The sequence below is a fragment of the Nansenia antarctica genome (assembly GCF_963989245.1).
Source record: "Nansenia antarctica genome assembly, chromosome: 1".
Classification (NCBI taxonomy): Eukaryota; Metazoa; Chordata; class Actinopteri; order Argentiniformes; family Microstomatidae; genus Nansenia; species Nansenia antarctica.
Window position 1 is genome coordinate 10201730 of NC_137674.1, and position 27952 is coordinate 10229681.

A 27952-nucleotide genomic window follows, 5' to 3' on the forward strand; every position below is an offset into this window, starting at 1 on the left:
TGGCTTGTGAGAAAACACAAACACGGGCTCTTGCTCTATCTTCGGCCGCCCTGACCTGTTCAAGAAGCTCTCTCTTTCTCAGGCCTCTAGAGTATTCGGTGGGATGTGTTTAATTAGTCAATCTGCTTCTGAGTGTACATGTGTGTGTGTGTGTGTGTCTGTGAGAGACAGAGAGCTCTGCTCTGCTGCTCCCAGTAGCTCTTCACAATGACTGCCCACCAGGGTGGGAGGGGCCTCCCCTCCACTCCCACAACTGGCTAATCAGAGGGCATTCTGCAACTCAACCAAGAGGCAGGGGGTTTGATGAAAAGGGGACGCATGCAGTCTGGGACCGGTAAACTGCAGGAATGACACCATCTCTAGTTGACTGTATCCCCTCCTCCTGCCTCCTCATGCCTATAAAAGAATCTGACGAATGATAAAAGGACTGAATGGACTTGGATATGCCATGGGATAGAATTTTAACAATATTTAACTTCTAAAGGTCTCAACTAAAACAGAAGTAACACACAGTGACCTAGAGAAGAGCTGCAACACTTTTTGGACTCATTTTCTTCAGTGCTGAATTACATTTGTAAAAAAAAAAAAAGAAGAAAAAAAAAAAGAAGAAGATACAAATGTTTTACTTTGTCTTACTGGTGTTGAGTGGCTGCCTTGGCCAAGGGTCCGGGTACAGGAAGACTACAGAGACAGCTGGTAAGAGACAGTACCAGATCCAGAATGGCCAGTGCAGCTACACCTTTCTACTCCCCGAGCAGGAAAACTGTCGCACCCCCAGTAACACCTACACCAACCTGGTCCAGAAGGACGACCCAGCAGAGTATGACGAGTCTGTCCAGAGACTGGAGCAGCTAGAGAACATCATGGAGAACAATACACAGTGGCTCCTCAAGGTAAAGTGCTCTGATTGACATCACACAGTAGCTTCTTTTCAACAAGGAGTGCAGGTGTTTAGAAGGTGTGTATGGCAATAAACTGTGATGTGAGGAGGTATTTGCTAGCCACATCTAGCAAAAAACTCTAATTCAAAATCAACTTCAGTTGCTAAACGCACAACGCCTGTATTGTAACTAGTGGAACAATAAAGCATCCAATTTACATTAGCTGGAATGCCCTCACAGACGGTGTCAATAGTTCAGTTAAATGAGAATATATGCCGGTTCTAAGGCTCTGACAGTTTATTACGACAATATGAGAAAGATAAGGCTTTCTGCCAGAATAGAAACGGTCTTTCAGGGATAGAATCTAGTCTAAATGATGCCATAACATTTTGGAAAGTCAATACCTGCTCCTTTGATGACACACTTCTAAAGAACCATCAGAAACTGAAAAATATAGCGAACATCCTTTGTTAGGATGCTGAGGATGAATTGTGACATGATCCTAATATTTCAAGAGGTGCATCCTCTTGGGCAAAAAGACAGCTAATGAGAACAGCACAGAAGCTGAGAAAGTCTTGAAGTGTGTAAAACAAAGATGTGCCTGAAAAGCTGTCCTGTGGTTGTTCTCTGAGCAGAAGGTTGCTGAGTAGTGACAAAGCCTCAACACAGGTACCAGATGAGGGATGTGTAGGTCCATTCAGCGCTGCTGAGCCATCGCCTGTGTGAAAGGACTGAGTGCTCCTGCTCTGCTTCCCGCTATTCTCCCTCTTTAGAGTTTGATTAATGATGAGAACTATACAGATCTGACAAGACAAGTACAGCTGTAAGCCGGATCACACTACTCCCATCTCTCCAACATAAAACAAACCCTGAACCATTCCACAGGCTAAGTCTTAACTGCTGCCAAGTTCTGAGATGCCTTCTGCTTTGGTCAATGCTATTTCATACATCAGAAATGGCACACACACACACACACACACACACACACACACACACACACACACACACACACACACACACACACACACACACACACACACACACACACACAGTCTTTAAAAGACATTCAAATGGACATTATGAACATAGAATGTATGGATGTATATTTGCAGACATTCTGTTACTGTTACTATCTAACAAATATCAATTGCCAAATCAAAATGTTCACATACAATTTCATGTGGTTTCAAACAAGTGAATTAGCGTTATCTGTTTTAAACTATATATTATCATCAATGGTTTGGACAGAGGAAAGGCTCTTCCTCTGAACTGACCCATGCTAGACTTGAGTCGAGGACAGAGGAAATCATTGTGCATCAACTGACAAAAAGAGAACGGATTGTGAGAAGTTGCACCTCAGAATGTTGCACCGGTGACCACTTTGTCAAAAAGAGGAAGACAGGAAGAGGGACTTTGTTGTCGTGCTAGTAAGTCAGTTTGCTGTCACGCTTTTGTGTAAATTAAGAGCACAAACATGCCTTCCTCGTGGAATCCTCAGAGGCAGGAGTGGAGTAAACAACTGATTAGATCATTAGCCATCAATGGAATGTCCCGCTTGCAGTTCCGATGACGATGACACACCATTCCACCTTCCACGTGCCTTTGTTTCCAAGAACACTGACAAGATGGAAGTCAAGAGCGGAAGACAAACAAAATGAGCACTGATTGCAGCAGTTGAGGACTTAATTAATTAACACGGGGAAAAAGCTAAATATACTTCCCGGTTTACAATTGACACAATTGTTTACCTCGTTGGTGTATGGGTATACAACTTAATTGTTTACGCAAACAAGCATCAAAAGGAGAGCCAACTGATGCTATGATACTTCCCTCTTGCATAAAGACATGTTTTCTTAAAGGATGCAACTCATCACTCAGCACTTCCATCCTGTTTATGAGACTTTAGACCTGATTGCCAGTCAGGAACTCAATGCAGAAAAGAACCTCATGATTGGACTTGCTATACGTCTGGAAGCGTAATTCTTACAGGTAGATTAGAGGGACAAGATTCAAGTCTATAGCTTTGGTTTTGCCAAATGAAAGTGATACTCCTGTGGTACAATGAGAGGTGAGAGAAAGCTTTCAAGAGTTTCTATAATTATAAAACCTGTTCTGTACTACTACTACTTACTGTGAAAACAATGGATGTCATATTAAAAACCTTTTTGTTCCAAACCAATAAATAACCCTGCCAGTAAGATCAAGGTCATGCCTCAATATAATATGAATGAAGAGGGATACTATAAAATAAATCATCAGGAATGCTGGGAAAATATCACTAGTCTTCCATTTTGACCCCTCTGACAAACAACAGAAGCTCACTTCCTGCCCCGATTTTTTAGAGGGCTTCACATCAAGTAATCTAAACACTTCTCAAAAGAGCCTGTCAATGGATAATTCTGTCCACTTCTGCTGTACCTCATGGGAGTTCTGGGTCCGGCACAACTAAAGGGGGAGAAGACTTATAGGGATTCATTCTTAAAGGGGAGTACTAAAGTATAGAAGGACAAGCATGTATGCGTGAGAGTGAAAGTATCACAACTAACCAGTTTCAATGTTTGGTTGAAACTTCCAACCACACACCAAATACAACTCCACCACTCTAGGACAAAATGCAGGGCTCTATGTAAGTAATGGGACAATGGGCCTCTATACGCCAAAAGTTTGTATTTTAAAATAAATAAATCTATACAACAATTACTATGAGGTTAAAGTATAGATTGTTAGATGTTATTTGATGGTATTTGTGTACATAATTGGTTTCACCATTTACAAATGACAACTCTTGTTATACATAGTCCCCCTATTTCAGGGCACCACTACCGTAGTAATGGGACAATTGGCTTGACAGGTGTTTCTGGTGAGTCAGGTGTGTTCTGTGTAGGCTTATGAGAGCTGTGAGCTCCTCACGGCTGTCAGAACGGCAGAGTCACTACCCATCTTCCGTCGTAGACTGAAGACCCATCTCTTCAGGTTACATCTTAACTGCTCCTCCTGAGACATCTTCTGACCCTCACCACTGCGTCTCCTAAAGACACCCGCGTTCCCCTCTACTGTGTCCTTAAGAACTTCTATTGCCCCCCTTGTACTGTCTCTCAGTTTCTCCAGTAAAACAACAATAAAAAAAAAAAGGTTTTAGTAGAAGGCGATAGGGAGAAGGTTTTTCCTTCTATCAATGGCCCCGGGCCCGAGCTAGATTACTCTTCCTGCAACAAATGGTGGATTGCTGATTCACACACTTAGTATTAAAATGTATTGATTGTAAGTCGCTTTGGAATAAGGCGTCTGCTAAATGCCAAAAATGTAAATGTAAAAAATGTCTGTAAATGTCTTATATTGATTCTAACTTGTCTTTATTGATGATGTACTGTCGGTGCTGACGGCAGCAGCAGAACGTATTCTGAAGTGTACAGAAACATCTTGTCTTCTACATTAGTACAAGCAAATGCCTTCAAATTCATTGGATGGTGCTTCATAAGACAAAGACCCCAAACATACTGCCATTGCAGCTAGGGAGTTTTTTAGGGCCCTAAAAAAACCCTAACGTTCTTGTCTGACCAAGTCAGTCTTCCGACTTAAATCTAATTAAACATGCATTTAATTTTGTGATAAGATTTCAGGCATAAGGTCCTCAAAACAAAGAACAACTGAAGATGGCATTACCAGAGAAGATAACCAGCGTCTGGTGGGGTCAATGGGTTGCAGACTTCAGGCAGTTATTGCATGCAAAGGATTGTTATGGATTGACCAAATAATAAACATGTGTGCTTAATTTGGACATTATGGACATATGAATCTCTCTCATTGCCTTTGGTAGCTTGAAATAGCGGGACTACGTATATAAAAGCTGAGAATCTATACAGTATATACTGTACTTTAACCTCATAGTTATTCAAGTCTCATTACTTGCAGGGCACTGTGTTTATTATCTTGCATCATATAATTGTATTTCTCAATATGTGTTCACACACTACACTAACAGACAGACAGGAGCAGGGCTGGGGTTAGATTCCTAATTACATTTCTAAGTTTGAGTCAAAGTTGTCAAGGCTTTCTCACTCAATACTTCCCTTCTTTGTGCTATCCAGTATAAACTATAAACATCCATACGGTAAATCGAGGTTTAAATTCAATCGACCCCACATTTCACTGTCACAATAACACTACCAACGGGCTAAGAGGGCCCGCTTGTCTCTTGGGCTTATACGAGATACATCCTATTCTTCTACTGTGACCGTGGAACCATGGGCTAAATGCTGTTCCTATGGTACATCCCTTAAACTGCCTTGTTAACCAGCCTTACTCTTCTTGCAGCTGGAGAACTACATCCAGGAGAGCATGAAGCAGGAGATGGTACAGATACAACAGAATGTCGTGCACAATCACACAGCAACCATGATAGAGATCGGAACCAACCTGCTGAGTCAGACCGCTGAGCAAACACGGAAGCTGACTAATGTAGAAGCACAGGTGAGAGCAAACTCATGATATATAAAATAAATAAAACAGCAAATGAGCCAAATGTCGTAACAGGGCCAGGATTTTTGATGTGCTTTGATTCAAGGTCACTGACCTTTTGTGAACGAACCACACAGTATTTCCTGTTATTAACACCATTGTATTCCCAGAGAAAGGGTCTATCAATTTGTCAGATCAGACATCCGTCTGTTCAAAGCCATCAACACAAACTCCAATGGTAGACACATAGCTAGGATTCATGTAAACAAAATATTGGCCCACGTTTCTGCTGAGTTCAGTTCCTCAAACTGAGTCGAGGGGGGGGGGGGTTCTCGACCCAGGAATTCAATATATCTGTCTGTATGTGAAGAGACTCATTACTGTATATCATAGAACCACTCTTTTCCAGTAGCCCCTATCCCTACACCCCCTGCAAACAGATGTTTCCAACCTCCTATTGCTACACTCATTGGGCCCCAGTTTGCTTCCACTAAAGAGGGCTGGTTTAGTTCTAAAGTTTGAATGGGCATGGCCGCTAAGTTGGTAATTTAGTTGAACATTACACTTAGCGTAGAGGCGGAGGGTAGGCGTAGGAGTGGGGATAATTGAATAGGATATGTAGATGTCCATTGTTCTATCCAATCAGGATTTCACTGCGAATATTGGAATGGATAATAATTTTGGACAGATAAAATGGCCATATTATCAGTTGGACTCAGTTTGCACTCATGAAATCCCAAAACATGAGATATACCCGTTGAGAGTGAGCATGCTGGACAGTAATAATTTCAGTGAGAGGAAAAAACTCAAATGATTTGCTATGCCTGTGTGTAATTTGTTTTCAACTATAGCTGATCCAAAAGAATTGCAGTGAACTGTGGAATTGTTTGTGAAACAGATTACATGATAGGTGATAAAATAGGCAAACGTCGGAACCCATTACATAATACCAATTTGAAGTATTATTCTAACCAGAAAAGACCAATGTTTCATTTAATTGCACTATATCCCCAATTGAGAGATTACTTTAAGGGCAGTTTCTGAAATTACAAAAGTAAATGTACTTGTGGGAAACAAAAGCAAATCCCTCAACATTCTGCATACATCTTTCAGTTCATGCCAAGTATCTGACTGAATGATAATACAAGAACATGTTTACTTAATTCATTCTTTAAAAGGGGCTTACACCAATTAAAAGCTCAATCTAATCTAAACACATTTCTGTGGGAAATAACTGTTTCTTTCATCTTTAGGTAATAAATCATACAACTCGCCTCGAGCGGCAACTTCTTGAGAACTCTTTGTCAACGAACAAGTTGGAAAAGCAGCTAATTTTCCAAACAAATGAAATAAGCAAGCTAAACGACAAAAACAGGTAAGGACATTTGAGTATTTTGCTGTCACCACCACCACTATAAATACGCCATATGACCACCATAATAAAGCAAACATGGTGTTCAGGCCAGGGATCATAACCCTCCCCATTATAGCCTGTGCTATAAGTGTCTGAGCTCCGGCCTGCTTTCTCCCCTGCAGCTTCCTGGAGAAGAGGGTGGGTGAGATGGAGGAGCAGCGACAGGTGGAGCTGAAGACTCTGCGGGCGGAGAAGGAGCAGCTGCAGACGCTGGTGCTGAGACAGACGGCCGTCATCGAGGAGCTGGAGCAGCAGCTGCTCAGGACCTCCTCCAACAACTCAGCCCTGCAGAGGCAACAACAGGAGCTGCTGGAGACGGTCAACAACCTCATCTACACCTTCTCTGTCCCCGCAGGAGGTGGGTGATACTGATACTCCCCAGGCTCTAGTCAGTCTTATGACAGTTGACTGTATGGATGAATGAATGAATGAATGAATGAATGAATGAATGAATGAATGAATGAATGAATGAATGAATGAATGAATGAATGGTCTTTATTGTCATTAATATAGTACAGGTACCATACAACGAAATTTGTGAGGGGGGGCTCCCCTGTATGGATAGTGGGTAACTGAGGTGGGGGGAACATTGGCATTAGTCACTAAGCAATATAGGCCATCTATTAATGTGCAAGCCGTATTATCAATCTACGGTACCTTCCATTTTTTCTTGTCAGTCAACAAGCCTACCATGATGCAGGATACACCTACCACCTACGCAGATTGCGCTGCAGTCTTCAAGTCCGGGAATACTGACAGCGGCGTCTACTCACTGACTCTTCCCAACACTACACTGGAGATTAAGGTACAATATAACTAAAGCCATGTGTCGATACTCGTCTTGGATTTCCTTGCAAAATTGCAGGTGAATGGTTAGGTAAATAGAAAAGTATTTATAGTCTGGCAGATTCAATTCAGTATAATTACTAAAGTACAAAGTGAATGACTGCATAGAATTCCTATGTTCAGATTGAGTAAATTAAAATGTTCTCAGCCTTTGGTTGGTGTTGTGCATGCCTGAGCTTGAAGAATGATCTCCTTAGATACTTTTCACTGGTTAGAGTGAGACTCTGGCAATCCAAAACCCTCATTCCAGTAACTGGACATTTCTTTGAGATAAACTAAAACAAGCCTTTTTTTTTATTGCAGTCACAACTCCTACATGTAAACAACAATTTTGAACTTAATGTTTGTGATATTAACTGGACCAACCCCCTTTTTGTTGTTTGAAGACTTACTGTGACATGGAGACGGAGGGTGGGGGGTGGACAGTACTACAAAAACGCTTTGATGGACGTGTTGACTTTCACCGTACGTGGAAGGAGTACAAAACGGTGAGGGCTTTGTAGTAGAAATGTCCTGTTCATTATGTACCCACTCACTGTGTGCACTGCTTTCAGGCGTTGAGGCAAACATACACACAATGGAAAAATAATCAACATTGTTTGTTTTTTCTGAGCTATTGTAAATGCAAAGGAATCAAAATGTGACATTGACCAGTTTAATAATTCTGTGTTGCATGTGCCTCTATAGGGGTTTGGAGACCCTTCAGGGGAATACTGGCTGGGAAATGAGTTTGTTTCCAGACTAACCAACCAGCAATCATACGTCTTGAGAATACAGCTAATGGACTGGGAGGATCATTTGGGATTCTCACTATATGATCAGTTTTCTCTGGGCAATGAAGCACAAAACTACAGGTAGGTTTCCTCCTACGTGTGATTATATGCTTATTTGACAGAATAAATTGAGGAACCCAACTTTTCTCTTTGATGCAGAAGTGAGAATTCGTTCTTATAGCCTATAGTACAAATGTCATGTTCTTCAAAATGAATGAATGACAAACAAAAGATTTGGCTTGTCTGATAATGCCATATGCGTATATGGGGGGAGGGAGTTAAACACTTGTCACCAATCCAAAACAAATATTGTGTCATCTGGAAACTGTTAGGATATGTGAAACTAGGAAACAGGAGGCAAACATGTTTCAGTTTCTTTACTACTCAAACTGCAATATGAAACATCCAGAACCTATCATTCCTTTCTGAGCAACAAATGTTGAAGACTCAAGCGCTTTCCTATGTTATAGTCTCTGACACTGTGGCCAATAGCAGTAAGAGTAAGACAGAATCCAAATAACTCCTTTTTACACTGAAAGTGAAAGAAGTCAAGAGAGCACAAGTCAGAAATGACATCAATACCTTCCCCATTGAGCATACTGTAACTCCACATGAGCTATGGCTACATCTCTATCCATTAAGCCTTTTGAGGAATGGCAATCATGGACTTCCGCCTAACATTGTATTTTTCCCCCTTTTTCATTATACAGGATACACCTTAAAGGCTACAGTGGAACAGCAGGCAAAATAAGCAGCCTTGGTCAACCAGGAAGTGATTTTAGCACAAAGGATGCAGACAACGACAAATGTGTTTGCAAATGCTCGCAACTGACAACAGGAGGTAAGGAGCAGGGCTCATGTGCACCACCCTCTGCATTTTAACAACTGACTTTATTAAGTAGTAAATACTCTCTTGATTTTTCACATTAACTTGAATGACTCAAAGTCCCTCTAATGCTAACCTCTCCTAACCCACCCCCACAAACTTTGGCACTTCCCCCAGATATCCGCAAGAAAGTTAAAAGGCATCTAGCATTTTTTTTGTGATGGGGGTCAAGGCTCTTGAGCAAAATTAGCTCAGAGTTAATCACTGATCAGCTCATTTGGGAATTCGGCCCCTGCAATGGCTGACATTAATAGTCTGGGAACTGATGTTTTTTCCCTCCCTTCTCTTGGAGCTTAGAATAGAGGTCCTCCGTGCCTCTGATTACTTTACTGCCAGACTTGGACTCCTTCCATATTACAGTATATCAGGGTCTGCTAAGCCAGCATGTAAGATCCCTCACAGAGGAATCCTTCCACCTTGGGGAATTGTTGGGGATAACCAGCAGCATACCAACCCAATTAGCGATGTGGTGACTACATCTCACGGGATGAGCTGCACTAGTTTGAAATCCATGCGGTCACAATGCTGACCTCCCCTATTTAACTTTTCTTGTGACGTGATAGTCAAGTTACACAACATGAATTACTACTTGCATGTTGTTCAGACAATGCATGATGATTCACAAATGTAAATTTGTAAAGCCACATTACCATCACGTTAAACAATTTTGTTCTGCTTTTTTCAAGGCTGGTGGTTTGATGCCTGTGGCCCCTCCAATCTGAACGGAATATATTTTCAGCAGGGCCAGAACTCAAATCGCTTCAATGGAATCAAATGGTACTACTGGAAAGGCTCAGGCTACTCACTGAAATCCACTACAATGATGATCAGACCAGTGGACTTCTGAGATGTCTCAGAGACATCCTTCTCACAGACATACTGTACGTTGTCACACAGGGGACAACAAGACTAGCCAAACAGACCAAAGTGCTCAGTGATAGCAACCTCCTCACAAACTCTGTGTGTAAAGGAACAATTTGCAGCAAAACTGTTTACTCATTTGTGCCAAATGGATGGTTGAAAAAAGCAATTAAGTCTATGAAATGTATCTATTCAAGACTACAGTATGCGGACCAAAACACTAGAGTGTGTCACAAATGGTCTAAGGCAGTCAGAGGACTGGTTGGAAATGGGGTATTTAAAAAAAACTGGAACTGTGGTAGATGGAACAGTATTTCTCTCATAAATAAAAAAAAATCAATTAACAGGTATAGCACTAGGGGACATGTCAGTGTGAAGCACATTGGGAGGTTGGCACAGTGGGTTATACTTTGTACAATTGTATTGTCTTTTGGTTTTATGATTAGTTTATAGACTATTAACTATTAGTTATAAACCCATTACAAACTCCAAAAAGGATACCTTAAGGTTAAGTGTTACCCATTTTTCTAATGATATTTCAGTCACATTATGTTTGATATAATTAATGAAAATAATGGACCTTGATGGCTATTATACATTACAAAATGAATAGAAGCTAAGAAACTATGGTACAAGGCGCAATATTCTCTATTGAGCCATGCACATAGGCCATGATTAGTGAATAGGCCTTAATATGGCACAACACAAATAACTATCAAAAGAAAATAGCTTTTCACAAACAAAATGGTTTCAGCTGCTCTTGCAGAGGATGTACAGAAGACTTATGTAATTTAATTTAAATGTAATTAATATTTACAAGATGTATGAAAATAAAAGTGTTAAATGCTTTAACAATATCCATTGTATGACTGCACTGATTGATATGCTATTTAAAACATGTCAACATGCCAATTTGTCTTTCCACCAGTAGACAAAGAAACATGTTGTAATATATAGACAAATGCAACATGCATCTGAAGTGTGTGTAATGCCAAACATTACTTATGTGTTTTTAAGTATTCTGTGCCATCTAGCAAAGTAGAGTGTGCCAACACTGCTGTTTCGAAAACCCCTCTCACTATGAATCAGTTGGATACTCAAGCTCTGGGGGGGAAGCTACTTCACTAAGCACGATCCACAGAATGGAGTGTGGTGTAAAAATGCTGAATGCCCCCCCCCCCCCCCCTCCTCGCCCTCAATTCTAATGGGCTGCCTCATCAAGGGCCATCAGGGACTGTGTGGATTCTTTTGGCGGCCACAACAAATCTGTGATTTAAAGAGGAAATGTGATGAGACATTCTCCACGTCAAAACATCCCTTCCCCTTCTGATGCAGGACAGGAACGGTCAATGAATAAAGGAGCACAGGAAGAGGCAACTTCCACATTTGACACAGGACACTGGCGAAAAACAACCGCTGTGAAAATTAATGAATGGCAATAAAATTAGGCCGGTATCCGACCCACTTCCCTCTGTTCTTGAATTTGAGTTCTCAGTGACAGTTGGCGCATTGGAGAGAGATGGTTAAATGACAATTAGAATTGTCAGTAGAAAACAAATAGCTTCAAACAAGCAAATTGACCCAAAGGTTTAGCATTTAAACAGAAATGTGTATATATATATTTAGGTTTAGCATTTAAACAGAAATGTGTATATATATATTTAGACATACAGTGGGTTCGGAAAGTATTCAGACCCCCTTAAATCTTTCACTCTTTGTCATATTGCAGCCATTTGCTAAAATCAATTAATTTCATTTTTTTCCTCGTTCATGCACACACAGCACCCAATATTGTCAGAAAAACACAGACTTGTAGACATTTTTGCAGATTTATTACAAAATAAACACTGAAATATCACATGGCCATAAGTATTCAGACCCTTTGCTGTGACACTTGTATATTTAACTCAGGTGCTGTCCAATTCTTCTGATCATCCTTGAGATGGGCCTACACCTTCCTTGGAGTCCAGCTGTGCTTAATTATATTGATTGGACTTGATTGGGAAAAGCACACACCTGTCAATAAAATACCTTACAGCTCACAGTGTAAAGTCAGAGCAAATGAGAATCATGAGGTCGAAGGAACTGACTGAAGAGCTGAGAGACAGAATTGTGGCAAGGCACAGATCTGGCCAAGGCTACAAAAAAAATTCTGTTGCACTTAAGGTTCCTAAGAGCACAGTGGCCTCCATAATCCTTAAATGGAAGAAGTTTGGGATGACCAGGACTCTTCCTCGAACTGGCCGTCCGGCCAAACTGAGCATCCGGGGGAGAAGAGCCTTGGTGAGAGAGGTAAAGAAGAACCCAAAGATCACTCTGGCTGAGCTCCAGAGATGCAGCGGGGAGATGGGACAAAGTTCTAGAAAGACAACCATCTCTGCAGCCCTCCACCAGTCGGGGCTTTATGGCAGAGTGGCCCGACGGAAGCCTCTTCTCAGTGCAAAACACATGAAAGCCCGCATCGAGTTTGCCAAAAACCACCTGAAGGACTCCCAGACTCTGAGAAATAAAATTATCTGGTCTGATGAGACCAAAATCGAACTTTTTGGTCTTAATTCTAAGCGGTATGTGTGGAGAACACCTGGCACTGCTCATCACCTGCCTAATACCATCCCTACAGTGAAGCACGATGGTGGTGGCAGGATCAGGCTGTGGGGGTGTTTTTCAGCTGCAGGGACAGGACGACTGGTTGCAATTGAAGGAAAGATTAATGCAGCCAAGTACATTGATATCCTGGACAAAAACCTTTTCCAGAGTGTTCACGACCTCAGAATGGGCCGAAGGTTCACCTTCCAACAAGACAATGATCCCAAGCACACAGCTAAAATAACGAAGGAGTGGTTTCAGAACAACTCTGTGAATGTTCTTGAATGGCCGAGCCAGAGTCCTGACCTGAAGATGGCTGTCCACCAACGTTCACCATCCAACCTGACAGAACTGGAGAGGATCTGCAAGGAGGAATGGCAAAAGATCCCCAAATCCAGGTGTGAAAAACTTGTTGGATCATTCCCAAGAAGACTCGTGGCTGTATTGGCTCAAAAAGGTGCTTCTACTCAATACTGAGCAAAGGGTCTGAATACTTATGGCCATGTGATATTTCAGTGTTTATTTTGTAATAAATCTGCAAAAATGTCTACAAGTCTGTGTTTTTCTGACAATATCGGGTGCTGTGTGTGCATGAACGAGGAAAGAAATGAAATTAATTGATTTTTAGAAAATGGCTGCAATATGACAAAGAGTGAAACATGTAAGGGGGTCTGAATACTTTCCGAACCCACTGTATGTATTCAAAAACAAAACAAAACAAAACAAAACAAAAAACATATGCACACATTGGGCAGCAGAATGTTTTATGACGGACACACACACGCTATTTTAAAATACCGCAATATACCGTATTACCGCCCAACCCTACTCCATAATCGAACATCCAGAATGTTTTAATCAGCTGATGCACATTGCTAAACACACATCCACACAGAACTACAAACCCATTGGAAGGAGAGGACCCAGCAGCCCCGGGCTACGCCCAGGAGAACGTCGAGGGTGCGCTGATAGCCTCCTGTCACCACATGAGTCGCGCTCTCACACACCTGGTCCGCGACGGAGAACCCACCCAGAGTTCTGACCACCTGGATCACAGTACCCTGATCTCTGTAGAACCAGAGGAGGAGAGGGGAGCCCCATGTCATTTCATGTAGATTTAAGCATTCATCAAAACACTTCTGTTAAGTCTCTTATGTCACGTGGTGACGTAAGAATAGATGACATGTCCTTGTTTTGTGTCTGTCTCTTCTGCCACCCTTAGTGTACTTAGTTAGTACACATACGGAACCTTTTATTTGTATTAAGTTGCCCACCTGTCTGTACTGTCTGTAGAGGTGCACCATTTGTGTTGCTGTTGCCACTCCTCTCCTGTACACACCTGGTGCCACTCCTCTCCTGTACACACCTGGTGCCACGCCTCTCCTGTACACACCTGGTGCCACGCCTCTCCTGTACACACCTGGTGCCACTCCTCTCCTGTACACACCTGGTGCCACTCCTCTCCTGTACACACCTGGTGCCACGCCTCCTGTACACACCTGGTGCCACGCCTCTCCTGTACACACCTGGTGCCACGCCTCTCCTGTACACACCTGGTGCCACGCCTCTCCTGTACACACCTGGTGCCACGCCTCTCCTGTACACACCTGGTGCCACTCCTCTCCGGTACACACCTGGTGCCACTCCTCTCCTGTACACACCTGGTGCCACTCCTCTCCTGTACACACCTGGTGCCACTCCTCTCCTGTACACACCTGGTGCTAGCTTGCATTGATTGGGACTGGGAGTGGCACGGTTCCCCATGCTCCTTATTTAAAGTGCTGGCGAGCAGTAGGAGAGGAGAGTGGTTGGGGAACGAGTACAGCGAGACAGGAGGCGACAGACGGACGGCAACCAGACAGATACCCGCCGGATACCAGAGGGACATTGAACAACGTTGAACGAGAGAACGCCTGGGGCTTAATGTGTGGACAAAGTTTAAGTTTAATGCGTGGACAAAACACTATAATATGGTGATATTCTGTGATTCTAGCCTGACCTCTCTCACTGCAGCATCCATAAAATAAATAAATAAAAAGTCTGAGATCCAGCCCCTGCTCATCGACGGAGAGAGCGTGGAGGGAGTCTCAACCCTCCGATTCCTGGGGATGCACATGCGGGATGACCTGACCTGGAAGGACAACACAAAAGACACCATCAAGAAGGCACAACAGTGGCTATACATCCTGAGAGTCCTCAGGAAGGAACACAGCAAGCAGGAGATACTGGTGACCTTCTACCGCGGCGCAGTGGAGAGCATCCTCACCTACGGCATCTGCAACTGGTTCTCCAGCTGCACTACCGCGGAGAGAAATGCGCTACAGAGAGTCGTGAGAACAGCACAGAAGATCACCGGCGCCCCCCTCCCCTCTCTGGAAGAGCTGTACAACACACGCTGTCTCAGGAAGGCCTCCAAGATCTCCAGGGACCCAACCCACCCTGGGTACGAACACTTTACCCGGCTGCCCTCGAAAAGGCGGTTCAGGACCTTGGCCGCAAGGACAAACAGACTGAAGAACAGCTTCTACCACAGGGCCGTCCAGGCCCTGAACACAGCAAAGACCTAGGTTCTGGGCCCTGGACAGTCTGGACGGATTGTTGGCAGCTGCTGGACTGAAAAAATCAGGTGTAGTGCTGAGGCACAAATATGTACATTTCAAGCCTGCAAACTGCGACACTTTAAATAAATGTGCAATAACACTATTGTGCAATATGACAACCCTAGTCGTCTATCTGTACAGTATAGTACAGTGGATAGTGTAGTGTACATAGCCTTTATTTATGTAAACCAGCTCCTTCCCTTCTTGTGATTTTTTTAAAAGTGTTTTTTTTTCTTTCCTAACACCAGGGGAGCCACCCCTCCTAAATTTCGTTGTTTGGTACCTGTACTGTAGCAATGACAATAAAGACCATTCATTCATTCATTCATTCATATTTCTCGCATTGTCCAAAACAAATATCACAATAATTTTTTCATCTCACATATTTGTAGCGATAGTTAACTGCATCGCGATGCATCGTTACATCCCTACATTGGGCAGCTGTGGCGCAGGAGGTATAGAGCCGCCGTCTAATGATCGCAATGTTGGCAGATCGGCGGTTCGAGCCCCGGCTGGCCACATGTCGAAGTGTCCTTGGGCAAAACACTGAACCCCAAATTGCTCCCAGTGAGCAGGCCAGCGCCTTGCATTGTAGCTTGCCGCCATTGGTGGGTGAATGGGTGAATGAGAGGCTGTTGTAAAGCGCTTTGGATAAAGGCACTATAAATGCAATCCATTTACCATTTACATGTCAGTATACATAATCATTTACAGTTTACAGGAGGTTGAGTTCACTGCCCAGTACACACCAAAATAAAGACCATGGGGTAATAGTGCTGAAGTAGGTTTCATTTGTTTTCAATACACTTATCAATAATGTGCTGTGTTTATCAAAGGAAAAGCACAGTGGCGCATGTTTGGAAAGGTAAGCGGATATTACACTCAATAGACGTTCACTGCTCACTTTCACAAGAAAACAACACATGCCGGATATCTGCATAATTGGGTGAACAGAGAGGAAATGAAACCCCAAGGCCATGAAAAAAGGGGAAAAACAGTTACAGGAGTGTTGGTTACTGAAATGGAAATGTGGGTTAGTGTTCCGACGGTTCTGGTCCATCCGTCTCATGTACCTTGGCCCTCATACAGAAGGGCAGGCCATCATCATCAGCACAAACACCTGAGTGGACCGGCAGTTAGACACAGACAGAGCCATCAGGCTCTTTCCTGTCAGGATCCGGAACTACTCTCCAGTCCCCCAGCAGGAAGTCAGGGGTGAAGGCCCTCTGTGCAGAGGGCTGCCAAAACAGCCCACCAGTACACAGCATGCTGCTCCATACATGACCGGGCATAACAGCATAAACAGGGTATGTCAGAGATATCACTATGTGGCCAGGTGTCATTGCTGATAGAAAAGTTGCTTTTTACATAATGCAATAGGTAGTTGGAAACCATGTTAAGAACTACATGGAGTACTGGGGCGGGGTCGAGAAACAAAGTTCCAGTATCTAGACAGAGAACTGTCATCTGAGGGTTGTGGTGACAGGTGTGATCCCGGTGTGGCTCTAACCTCTGAACCCATTTATGAATGGGTTTTGTGTCAGACTAGCATGTTTAAGACACAACATAATTCACCCTGTCTAAACAGCTTTTCATGTGAAGGTTTTCGCCACCGTCCTCAATGAAAACACGTCTTGTTCATCTGCCACCACCCATAGAAACAACATAAAAAATACTGTACATGTGAATGCACATAAAGGGAGTCTTTGAAATGTCAGCTTTTGGTTCCTTTTCAGATAGTTGCTACATGTTTTCTTTTACATTTTCATTCAGTAGGCCCAAGGAAGTCATGGGTTCTGTCATTATTTCATCACAAAGGATTGTCCTTATGAATGAATGAATGAATGAATGGTCTTTATTGTCATTGCTATAGTACAGGTACCAAACAACGACATTTGGGAGGGGTGGCTCCCCTGGTACTAGGAAAGAAAAAAAAAAACTAAAAAAAACAAGAAGGGAAAGGAGCTGGTTTACATAAATAAAGGCTATGTACACTATCCACTATACTATACTGTACTGTACAGATAAAATGACTAGGGTTGTCATATTGCTTAGCTGGTTCTTAAATACGTTCTTTATTGATTTCTCAGACACACACAGTGATGCTGTGAGATGGAAAAGAATGCTGCTGTTGCCAGAACACAAGACAGGTGTTCATCACCTGAAAACCTCAGTCTATTTGTATAAGCAGCTTACACTCATCTCTGACGCACACACATACCCCACTAGACATGCCACCAGTGGTACACAACTGCAAAAACTAAAACAAAATCAAAACAACGTGCAGTGCTGTATAGAGCTATGGTTGAATGGAATGCCCTACCAGGTCATATCGCTAAAACCTAGAATAAAATCAATAAAAAAAATAAAAATGAAGCAACACATCATATTCCTATCCCTAGAGTATTTGAATTCTATTTCTGTTATTTATTGTTGTTTGTGGGTGGTTCTTCTTTGTTATGTGTTTTGTGATGCTCAGGCCATGAGCATTGCTGATACATTTTTAAAATTATGTATGTTGATGTTTTTTTTTGTTATGTTGTGATGATTTCTTGTATATGTTTTGTGTGGACCCCAAGAAGAGTAACTGATGCTTTGCATCAGCTAATGGGGATCTTAATAAATCAAATCAAATCACCAGGTGTTCAGGTGTTCACCATCATAAGTTCAGGTGTTCACCATCATATGTTCAGGTGTTCATCACCAGGTGTTCAGGTGTTCATCACCAGGTGTTCAGGTGTTCACCACCAGGCGTTCAGGTGTTCACCACCAGGCGTTCAGGTGTTCACCACCAGGTGTTCACCACCAGGTGTTCAGGTGTTCACCATCATATGTTCAGGTGTTCATCACCAGGGAAACAAATGTTTTCATCAGCAATTCATTGTGCTACTGAGCCAGAAGCCGGAGCTTGCCACTGCTGACAGATCTTGGAATGCTTTTCAGACTTCAAACAAGGCAGGGAGGGATGTTCTGTTGGAGAGAACTACTGAAAGACTTGAGCTATTCCATCCAAACTTTCTTTACTCCTTCACTAAGAAGTAAATCACAAATAATTTCAACAGCTATTTCGAAGGTTGCTTAGAGGGGATTTCTGGCTTAACTTAGGCAGTGGACATAGTTCTGGCACCAGCTCAAGAGGGCAGGCATTGAAGAATGAGTCCACACTAAATGATTTTGAGACAAAGAGTTGGTGTGAACTCTAACTCCTAGCACAAATGAAGGAAATTCTTTTGGGTATGACCAGGTCCCCTTGATGGCCAGTCTATATATACAAAGAAATGACTCAACCCTATTCATACAGTGAGAGTGAGGTCAACATCCAGGGCCGGGGGTCAACTGGGGCTGTGATGGCCAATTACAACCCAAAGCCCCACTGCGGGTACAAAGATCAGATTATCACATGATTGAACATTGACTTCGTTTGCAAGAGCCGTAGATGCAAAAAACAACAATGTTCAAATATAGAGCATTTTATTATTCCAAACACCGTTCATGACATCATGCTCCCTGAGGTTCTACTCTCAGGGCACACACACAACAATATCAGTCAAGCCAGTCATTTTTTTTTATCAAACCATACAAGTCATTTCTACTTGGAGATACAAATGCTGAATAGAGCACATAAAAGGATAACTCACCACTGCGTAGGATACAAAGCTCACATCAGATGGCATGCTTCACCAACCCAAACAACTCTCCCCAAACAGGTTCTTTTCAAGGGCTTTGATGGAGTGTCTAAACACACTTTGATCCAGTGGCTTAGTAAACCATACAATCATAAATCCGACATCATCATAATGATCAAACTTTGACAACTAAAGAGGATGAAAGTCATGTAGTACTTGCACATGACATCATTGTACTCTTGGTAAGACTACCCATTTGTCCAGATGCTGAGCGGGACGGTTTAATCCAAACAGTGCGCTCCATAATGTCCTGTAATGAGTGTTGTGCGCTACAGCGTGTCAGAAGAGATTGTGATACTTTACTCATAATATTGCCCCATCTACAGTTGTTACTCGACCATCTTGGTGGTCAGGAAATGTAGGCTCTTCTCTGCATTCTCAGAACACCTCCTCCTATGTACAATGTTTAAATACAGCCTAACATCTCCCCCAGCTAACAGTTGTGAAGAGAATAGAATGTCCTCTGTGAAACAACTCACATGGGAGTGAACTTGAAGATCCCTGGGGAAGATTAAAGCAGTTCTCCCAAAAACCTGAAGAGCTGGAGTTTTGTTAAGGTTGAGAGAACACAAAGAAGACTGTGCCAGGTGCATTTCACAGGCAAGGATGTTGTGTGCTATGAACATGGAGGGCTCAGGAAACCCTGAAGACTACACAGAAAACCAGTCGCAACTACTTCAAAGCCCATGCCTACTCATGTGCATACTGCGTACACCATTACTCATTACTTGCACCTGTGGTGAAAAGACAGCCTCTGTTCATATCACATCATGTTTGGTTTCACTGAGAGATTGGAGAACCCTTTAAAGATCAATGTCATCTTTTATTAACTCTGTCTGAATACCTAACACATTAGTTTATTCCAGCATTGACAACATTGGAAACCTGATGTTCACAATACCTACACTTATTTTCCTGTGACGTAAATTCCTCTGTGGAATGGTAGGCTAGTGTGAGCACCACCTATCACCATTAACGTGACAAACAATAACACACAAACAAATACAACAATACAGTAGACTACAGTTGGCTATGAGATAGGGAAACAGAGTTCAGGAGCTGAGTGATGGTAGGTGTGTTGATATGAATGTATAATGATGTACTATATAGAGAGCAAGCTATGTTCCAATGCGTGGCAATAATAACAAGAGCAAACAATACAACTGCAACTTAAAATGTTATATTATGTTACCTTTGTGGTACCAGCTGCACATTCCGTTAGTTTGTTGCCTACAAATGGAAATTATGAAAATGTTAGAAAACACAACAAAAACAAATCCCCCTATGACAATCAATCGCAAAAACAGGTAGCATTTCTTCAGTTGAATTCATATACTTGTGTTTCAGTATGTTGAGGCTTTAAGATTAGAAACCAGAACCTTGTTCTAGAAGGCAATGTTAACATTTGGTTATTAGTAATATTATTATCACATCATTATCAAAACAGTCAATTTAATCTCCTTCATAATGCTGTCATTAATCTAGTAACAACAATTGAAAGACATTCAGTATGCAGTTTGTTCTTTTTGTGGAATAAAGAAGAGTCATTATTTGAGTAATAACAAACCTCTAAACTGCTTGCAATGATAAATGTTTTAAAAGCATTAGGCAATGGGGCAATTAACCACAGCTAATACATAAAACTCATTGTAGAGTTAGATGTGTGATTAAATATGCCTGTAACATGATGTCATTCACAAAGGTGGGATTAACTGGCCTCTGACGCTTTATTTTTAATAATACATATTATAAGACTAAATCTATTCATTAATTCAACAGAAGACAATGCAAGGTCAAGGTCAAAATGATGTGTTTATAATTAAAATAATTCACCTACTTTTCAAACGTTGGCTACTTTTACCTTTAGTGTCATTCTGTTGATCTAATGCTTCACTGGCACGTAGTGTCAAATGTGGAAGCTCGGGGTGTTCCAAGAGGTTGTTTTTCCTCTTGGTACAGGTCAGAGGCCCTGTGGTTTCACTCTTGCCCCTCTTTCTGTTTCTTTTCTTTTTTCCAGGGGTGGGTTCACACAGGATTTGAGCCTTAGACACTGAAGGCAAACTGTCCTAATCAGGCCTTTGTTGGTTGTCATCTTCAGATATCGTGTCTGGCCCTAGGACCTTTGTGGCCGTAAGCAAGATTTTTAATGTGGCCCCCCCCCCACCCCCTACACACGTTTTGTCAGGGGGTTGGAGTTTTTGATTGACGGGTGTTGAATCAACATGGGGGGGGGGGGGGGGGGGGGGGGTGGCAGGGGTAGATGAACATACACACACTCAATAAAGACACACACTAAATAAATAAAATACACACACACCTTAACTTTTTCCACATTGTGTTATATATTAAATGTATTACATTTGATTAAATAAATACAAATTGGCATCAATCCACACACAATACCCCATAATGACAAAGTGAAAACAAGTTTTTAGAAATTTCTGCAAATTTATTAAAATTGAAACACAGAAATACCTCATGTGCATAAGTCTTCACACCCCTATAACACTTAAAAGCTAAAAAGCTTAGGGCCTCTGATTTGCATAGGACATATTATATAATATATAGATTTTTAAGTGTGACCCCCTCTAGTGGTTGTGGCCCTAAGCGACTGCTTATCCCATTTATGACTTGGGCCGGCCCTGGTTGTCAAGGATCACCCCTTGGCTGCCAAAGAGGAGGTCACCGGCGTAGAGTTCTGGAGAGGGCAGGCTTTCCCAGGGAGGAAGAGTAGCTCAGTCTGGTTAAGGTTGAGCTTGAGGTGGTGGGCCGAGCAGAGACTACTTTTCTTGCGATGACTGATGGATTTATGATTCACGTAATTAGACAAATGTATTTGTTGTAAGTCACTTTGGATAAAGGTGTCTGTTTTTTGTTTTTTTTAAATAAAGAAATGTCCTTGTGCTTCTTATACATTATCATACTGTAACTGTAAATATCAGGTTCAATTGTTTCCATTGCATCAAGCAAATATAAGATATACCTGTGCAAGAGAGGCTTTCGTTTTCCTCGTTGTCCAGTTTCTCTCATGCGTTTGTCATTTTTAGGGTCCAGGATGTCTCTTGGCGGCTTTCTTAGTATATGATGCTGGAATAAAAAACAACACTGTTATAAATATGTTTGGACTATAAACTTATAAGACAAGCTTTGACTTTTGACTTCCCACAACCATGTAGGTTTTTTGGCAAACACACAATTAGTTAATGACAATGATTCCACCTTTATCACCAGACAGTGCCTAATGTCTTTTCATAGGCCTAAAGACTATTTCTCTATTACACAGTTTGTTTTTTATTGTAAGAATGTTACACATCACTTACTGCTCTGTTCTTGAGTACAGGATAGACTTCATCATTTAAGGCTAGATACAACTCTTCATCTACATGTACACTATCCTCTAAAGGGCATATAACGGCAATGTGTTCTTTAACCTGACAGTGACATCTTCTGGATGGTATAAGAATTGTATGCAAACAACATGTCACCAACTGGACATGCTGACAAATGAATACCATTGTTAAAATCCATTGTTGTCATTTGCCATGATGTTGCACTTAATAGGAGTTTACCTGGCCACCCAAAGAATAGATACACATCTCAAGCCAGCTTTCATGGCACTATCCCATGTGTGTTGAATCAGAATCAGAATTGCTTTTATTACATCAATGTACGGGTACAGAATACAAAATTAATAATAAAATCAGCAGGATACAATCATCAACAATCAACAATAGCAGCGATAGCATCAATAGTAGCAATAGCAGCAGAATGCAAATCAAATCAGCATATCAACATTACATAATTGAATTATCATTACATAATGTAACATTAATAATCAGGTTGTGCAAGGTTGTAATAACTGCCCTACTAGACATTAGTAATGATATCAATTAACCAATCATTGATTAATTAGGTCTCCACATACCAAGTCTACATGCTGGAGGAAACACCCAGCAGCAAAGACATTTTGAAAAGTAATTATTGAACACACATCTAAACCCCTCAAAAAGTTCGGAAACACTTTTCTTGTTGATTATTCCTCCCCCTTTAATAATACCAATTGGTATTGTATTTTATATTGTTGGAAAGCCTGATTGGTCACCTTTATAATGAGGTACAATTTGTAAGGATCATACATTCATGGAATGAGTAACACAGCTAAACGTGTGGGTAGCGGCCCAAATTCTCATAATAGCGAGTTAATTAGAGTGAGGAAAGGTAGGTTACCATAGCCACAATCAGATGCTGATAAGAGCTGCAGTCTCTCTCTCTGCACCTGGGGGCGCTGCATATCACATGAAGCCTCAGGTTCACAGGACAGTTACAGCATAGGCCTGGCCAAGGGCAAATAAACTAATATTCTAACATCTCTGGCTACAGTATGTGTGTACTCCTCCAGTCTGAGAGGGAAGAGCATCCCAATCCTCTTCCCTTTCTCTTAAGTGTTAACTTGTGCATTTCCTCACATAAATATAAAATACTATTTACTGTACTACGTGATCATGAGTGTGTTTTTCCTCTAATGACAGTTACAATTAATACAATACATTACACAATGTTAATACAATACACTACACGATGTGTAACACTTTTCACACATGGGTTTCTAGCTAAAAGAGATTCACAATAAGCAGGCCTACATAGACATTTGCATATATGTTGTATTTGTAAATGCGTTTATGTATTTATACATTCTGGTGACCAGAGTACGAAACCTTTGAGATGCATCAGAGTTCCTCTTCCTGCAGCTCTGTCAAGATGAGGCTGTTTTTTCTTACTTTGGACTTTTCTTTGACCTTGTTCGAAAAAAAAACGTCATTTAATTCAAGGTTGTGCAAAATAACAGCATCCGCACGCACACTCAAACACTGTGCAAAAAACGTGGTTTATTGCGAGCTTTCGGTCATAGACCTTCTTCAGGCATAAAGCAGACAAGTGGATGCAGTGGTATAAGGGGTTCAAACAACACCACTTGATTTGGCCAATGCACAACACCTGTGTAAAAAATGTGACCTAGTGGCTAGGCATCAAGGGAATTGTAGTCTTAGATTTAGTGGACTACAAAAACATACACAAGTGTTCATGAGATAGGAAACACCCCCCCAAAAATATTTACAATATATATACATAGCAGAACAAAAAACAATAGAGAAATGCTACAAACATGCAGACATCAGACATCAGGCACTTAATTCAAGGTTAGAATGGGAGGAAAGGCCGCTGAAACGAATCCTCCCATCCCTGTGAATTCTAATGTCTTTATGGATTGATTCATTCACCAAACGTCCTGTACTAATAACAACACAGCGGTGCCACAGGAGTTTTGGAACAATAAAAAGTCCTCTTGTACCCGTAGAGAAGTGTCTCAAAATGCCCATTACAAAATCACACATGCAAGAGGGTCACGCGTAGTGTACCATGACATAATACAGTAGGCCACTATAAAAGTAGTGTACCATGACGTAATACAGTAGGCCACTATAAAAGTAGTGTACCATGACGTAATACATTAGGCCACTATAAAAGCCATGGTGCCTCTTGTCATCAATCACAACATGGAGGATATGATCTCACCGCTGAAAACAAGTATGAGCAAACCAGGCGGTGAGATCATATCCTCCATGTACTATGGATAAAGAAAAGGTCAAGGGACTTGAGACATATTTGAAATGCAAAATGTCATATTCAAATGCATCAAATTTGCTTTCTCCAATGTTTATTCATAAAGGAGGTAATGTACAATGTATTTTATTCCAAATTAATGAATATTAACCCTTTTAGGCTATGCCAGCAAAACACACTTTTGATGACAAGGTCTTGCTGGATGAACCTTCCTGTACACCCACTGAGCCTTTGCTCATTAGCATATATACATTTGGAGTACATGATACACACTGGCAGGTGTGAATGGCAAATCGTGCGTCTGCTGCAGGATTGAGTCAGACATGAAGGAGATGGAAGAGGAGGAGATGAATACTACAAAAGTTCATCTCAATCACAAGGAGGAGGAGGCTAAAGCCAGGGTTATAGCAGATGCCAAGGACAGGGCTGGACTTCGACAGAAACCGGACACCTGCCTCCATCCTTTGGATCCCAAAGAACATCCAGGGGAGAGCATCATGAACATCACCGGTGGGAAGATAGCCCCACCAACTGTCAATGAGAAGAACTGTCTTGAGAAGACCTGGCCAGAGGCATTTTACACCATCTAGAACAAAGTGAAGACAATGGCAACAACAACCAAATCCATCCAAGTTGGCGACTCCAAAATGTATGACCTAAATGCCACCTATTCACGGGTCATCGCACTGTTGTCTAGTGACCGCAATGTTTACGTGAAGGATGTCCTCGCCTACGAGCTGGCCCCAGTCCCAACTGCCATGTTTACTGAGGACGGAATGCAAATGTGTAAAGCCAAGTCCACATTGAAGAAGTCACTCCAGGTCGATGTCTCCAGGAGGAATGCCGGTGATGCAGATGTCACTGTCATTGATGCAATAGAATAGACCCACATTAGACCCACATTAAACCCACTTCTCAATCCCAGACCAAGATTAAACCTTCTCAATCCCAGACCAAGATTAAACCTTCTCAATCCCAGACCAAGATTAAACCTTCTCAATCCCAGACCAAGATTAAACCTTCTCAATCCCAGACCAAGATTAAATCTTCTCAATCCCAGACCAAGATTAAACCTTCTCAAACCCAGACCAAGATTAAACCTTCTCAATCCCAGACTAAGATTAAACCATGTCAATACCAGTCCCAGACCCAGATTATCCCACTCCTAGACTCCATCTCCTTAGTCTCCATTGAAGGTGCTGTTGAGTCCTTCGTCTTAATCTGTGTCTGGGACGCTGTCCAAAAACATAATCACATCCGTGTAGTCACGGAAACGACTGTTGATGACCTTGGAAAGGTGACGAGCGGTCGGTAGCGTAAAGAAGTGTTGTTGATGATATCTCTGATATTATGTTTCACTTGTTTATGATACGTACAGTTCCCGTCTCTAACCTCCTCCCTGACGCACACCACTTCCTGTTGTTGTTGAGACCCCTGGTCACCAGCCTGTGTGAAGCCAGCCAGTTTCCTCTCCTCCTCTCTCTCTCTCTCTCTCTCTCTCTCTCTCTCTCTCTCTCTCTCTCTCTCTCTCTCTCTCTCTCTCTCTCTCTCTCTCTCTCTCTCTCTCTCTCTCTCTCTCTCTCTCTCTCTCTCTCTCTCTCTCTCTCTCTCTCTCTCTCTCTCTCTCTCTCTCTCTCTCTCTCTCTCTCTCTCTCTCTCTCTCTCTCTCTCTCTCTCTCTCTCTCTCTCTCCTCTGCCCACTAGGTAGCAGGCTAAGCTTCCTGACAGGAAATGTTGTCATCAATTTACACATGTCACATCCCCCTTCCCTATAACCGCTCTCCCTCCTTTGATATGACATAATATGAACAAGGGGCACATACATAGTGATACCTGCCAGCACACACACACACACACACACACACACACACACACACACACACACACACACACACACACACACACACACATACACACACACACAGCCATCTTGCTGCCATGGTTATGGTTCCCATAGGTCAGGAGTGGATCACAGACCTGGGGCCTGTTCCACTAAGCAAGATTAACTCTGATCCAGGCGATTAACTCTGATCCAGGTTTAAATAAGCTTGCGGTCGGTTCCATCAATGTGGCTCAAATAATTCGCTGCTTGGTTGCTATGCAACCAATCCTTCTGAGTAATTCTGGTCCCGAGCAGACTTACAGGCTGAAAAAAGCTCAAAAAATCTCTCACAGGCGGAAACTACATCCCGAACGACAGTTCCTCAAGTGTCTTTTAGGAAATATTAGTTCCCACTTTTTATGAGATAGATAGATAGATAGTTTGACTGTGTGATAGATAGATAATTTGATATTTTGAAAGTGTGATCGATCGATAGATAGATAGTTTGATTGTGTGATAGATAACTTGATATTTTGAAAGTGTGATAGATAGATAGATCGATAGATAAATAAAAAGTGTAAAAATAATAATTATAAAAAATAGGTATCTGTATCAACTTGCATTGCCTTAATCACAGCGGTGTGGCTGGCGCAGTGGGGCAGCCAGCTAGAGTTCCAAAGGTTGCGTGTTCGAGAATTTATTTAATTTATTAATTTAGTTTTTTTTTTTTACATTTAACCGAAGCCTTCATGCAAATCGATTTACAATAGATATATCTGTCTAAGTGAATCATCTATCCATCAGTAATCATAAGAAAAAAAAATCTATGCCAAATCCAGGGTCCAGTTAGAAGAACATAATTTACTACTCAGAAAGGCTTCAAACACCATTGTAATCGTGTCAGTTCTTGTAAATTAGCCTGCACCATCATTTTATAGCCTACATACTTTTTTAGATGAGATTTTAGATTAGATTCAGACAACGAAATGCAGTAAAAAGTGTGTCAGAAGAGGGATTTGAACCACCATCTTAAAATGACGAATAAATACTATGGCAGCAGTCAATACCACTATGCCATTGTGACGATATGATGGTTGATAGCCTGCTGCTGATATCAGCACACTAGTAAATATTCATTCATTAAAATATGAACATATAACAATAACTGGGGCTAGTATGACCTACGCATTTAATCGGTCAGCAATTTCTTGCCAAACCATTTCCCTCGCCTTGTTAATTGCGGCAGTATTGCACTATTTTACATCTTATTTTTCCGTCTTCATAAAGATCAATAAGTCGGAATGCTGCGCAAAAGTAGGACCCCTGCAGAGTGGAGTATCTTCATTTCGACAGTTCGACTGTTCGGGGCTCTTTATGTCTGCGTGCACGTGCCCATGTCGAGGATTTCTAAGCCGGTGTTCTGTGAACACTCATCACACAAGCCTGATCCTCGTTCGAGGAATCACCTGAGGCTTGAATTCCAATCCCGAGTTGCCTGATCGCCTGATTTATTTTAA

At 41.9% G+C, this 27952-nt stretch overlaps 2 protein-coding genes across 2 annotated transcripts in view; one reads left to right on the plus strand and one right to left on the minus strand.

Moving 5' to 3' along the window:
* The window catches only part of echs1 (enoyl CoA hydratase, short chain, 1, mitochondrial), a 418160-nt gene that overhangs the window by 19211 nt on the left and 370997 nt on the right, over nt 1–27952 (minus strand). The window lies entirely within an intron of this gene.
* angpt2a (angiopoietin 2a) lies at nt 618–10105 on the plus strand (the record flags this gene model as incomplete). Its single annotated transcript, XM_080539167.1, has 9 exons — nt 618–893; nt 5196–5351; nt 6593–6714; nt 6876–7111; nt 7431–7558; nt 7986–8087; nt 8287–8453; nt 9083–9213; nt 9945–10105. 9 exons carry the CDS (start codon nt 618–620, stop codon nt 10103–10105), a joined length of 1479 nt encoding a protein of 492 aa, XP_080395293.1.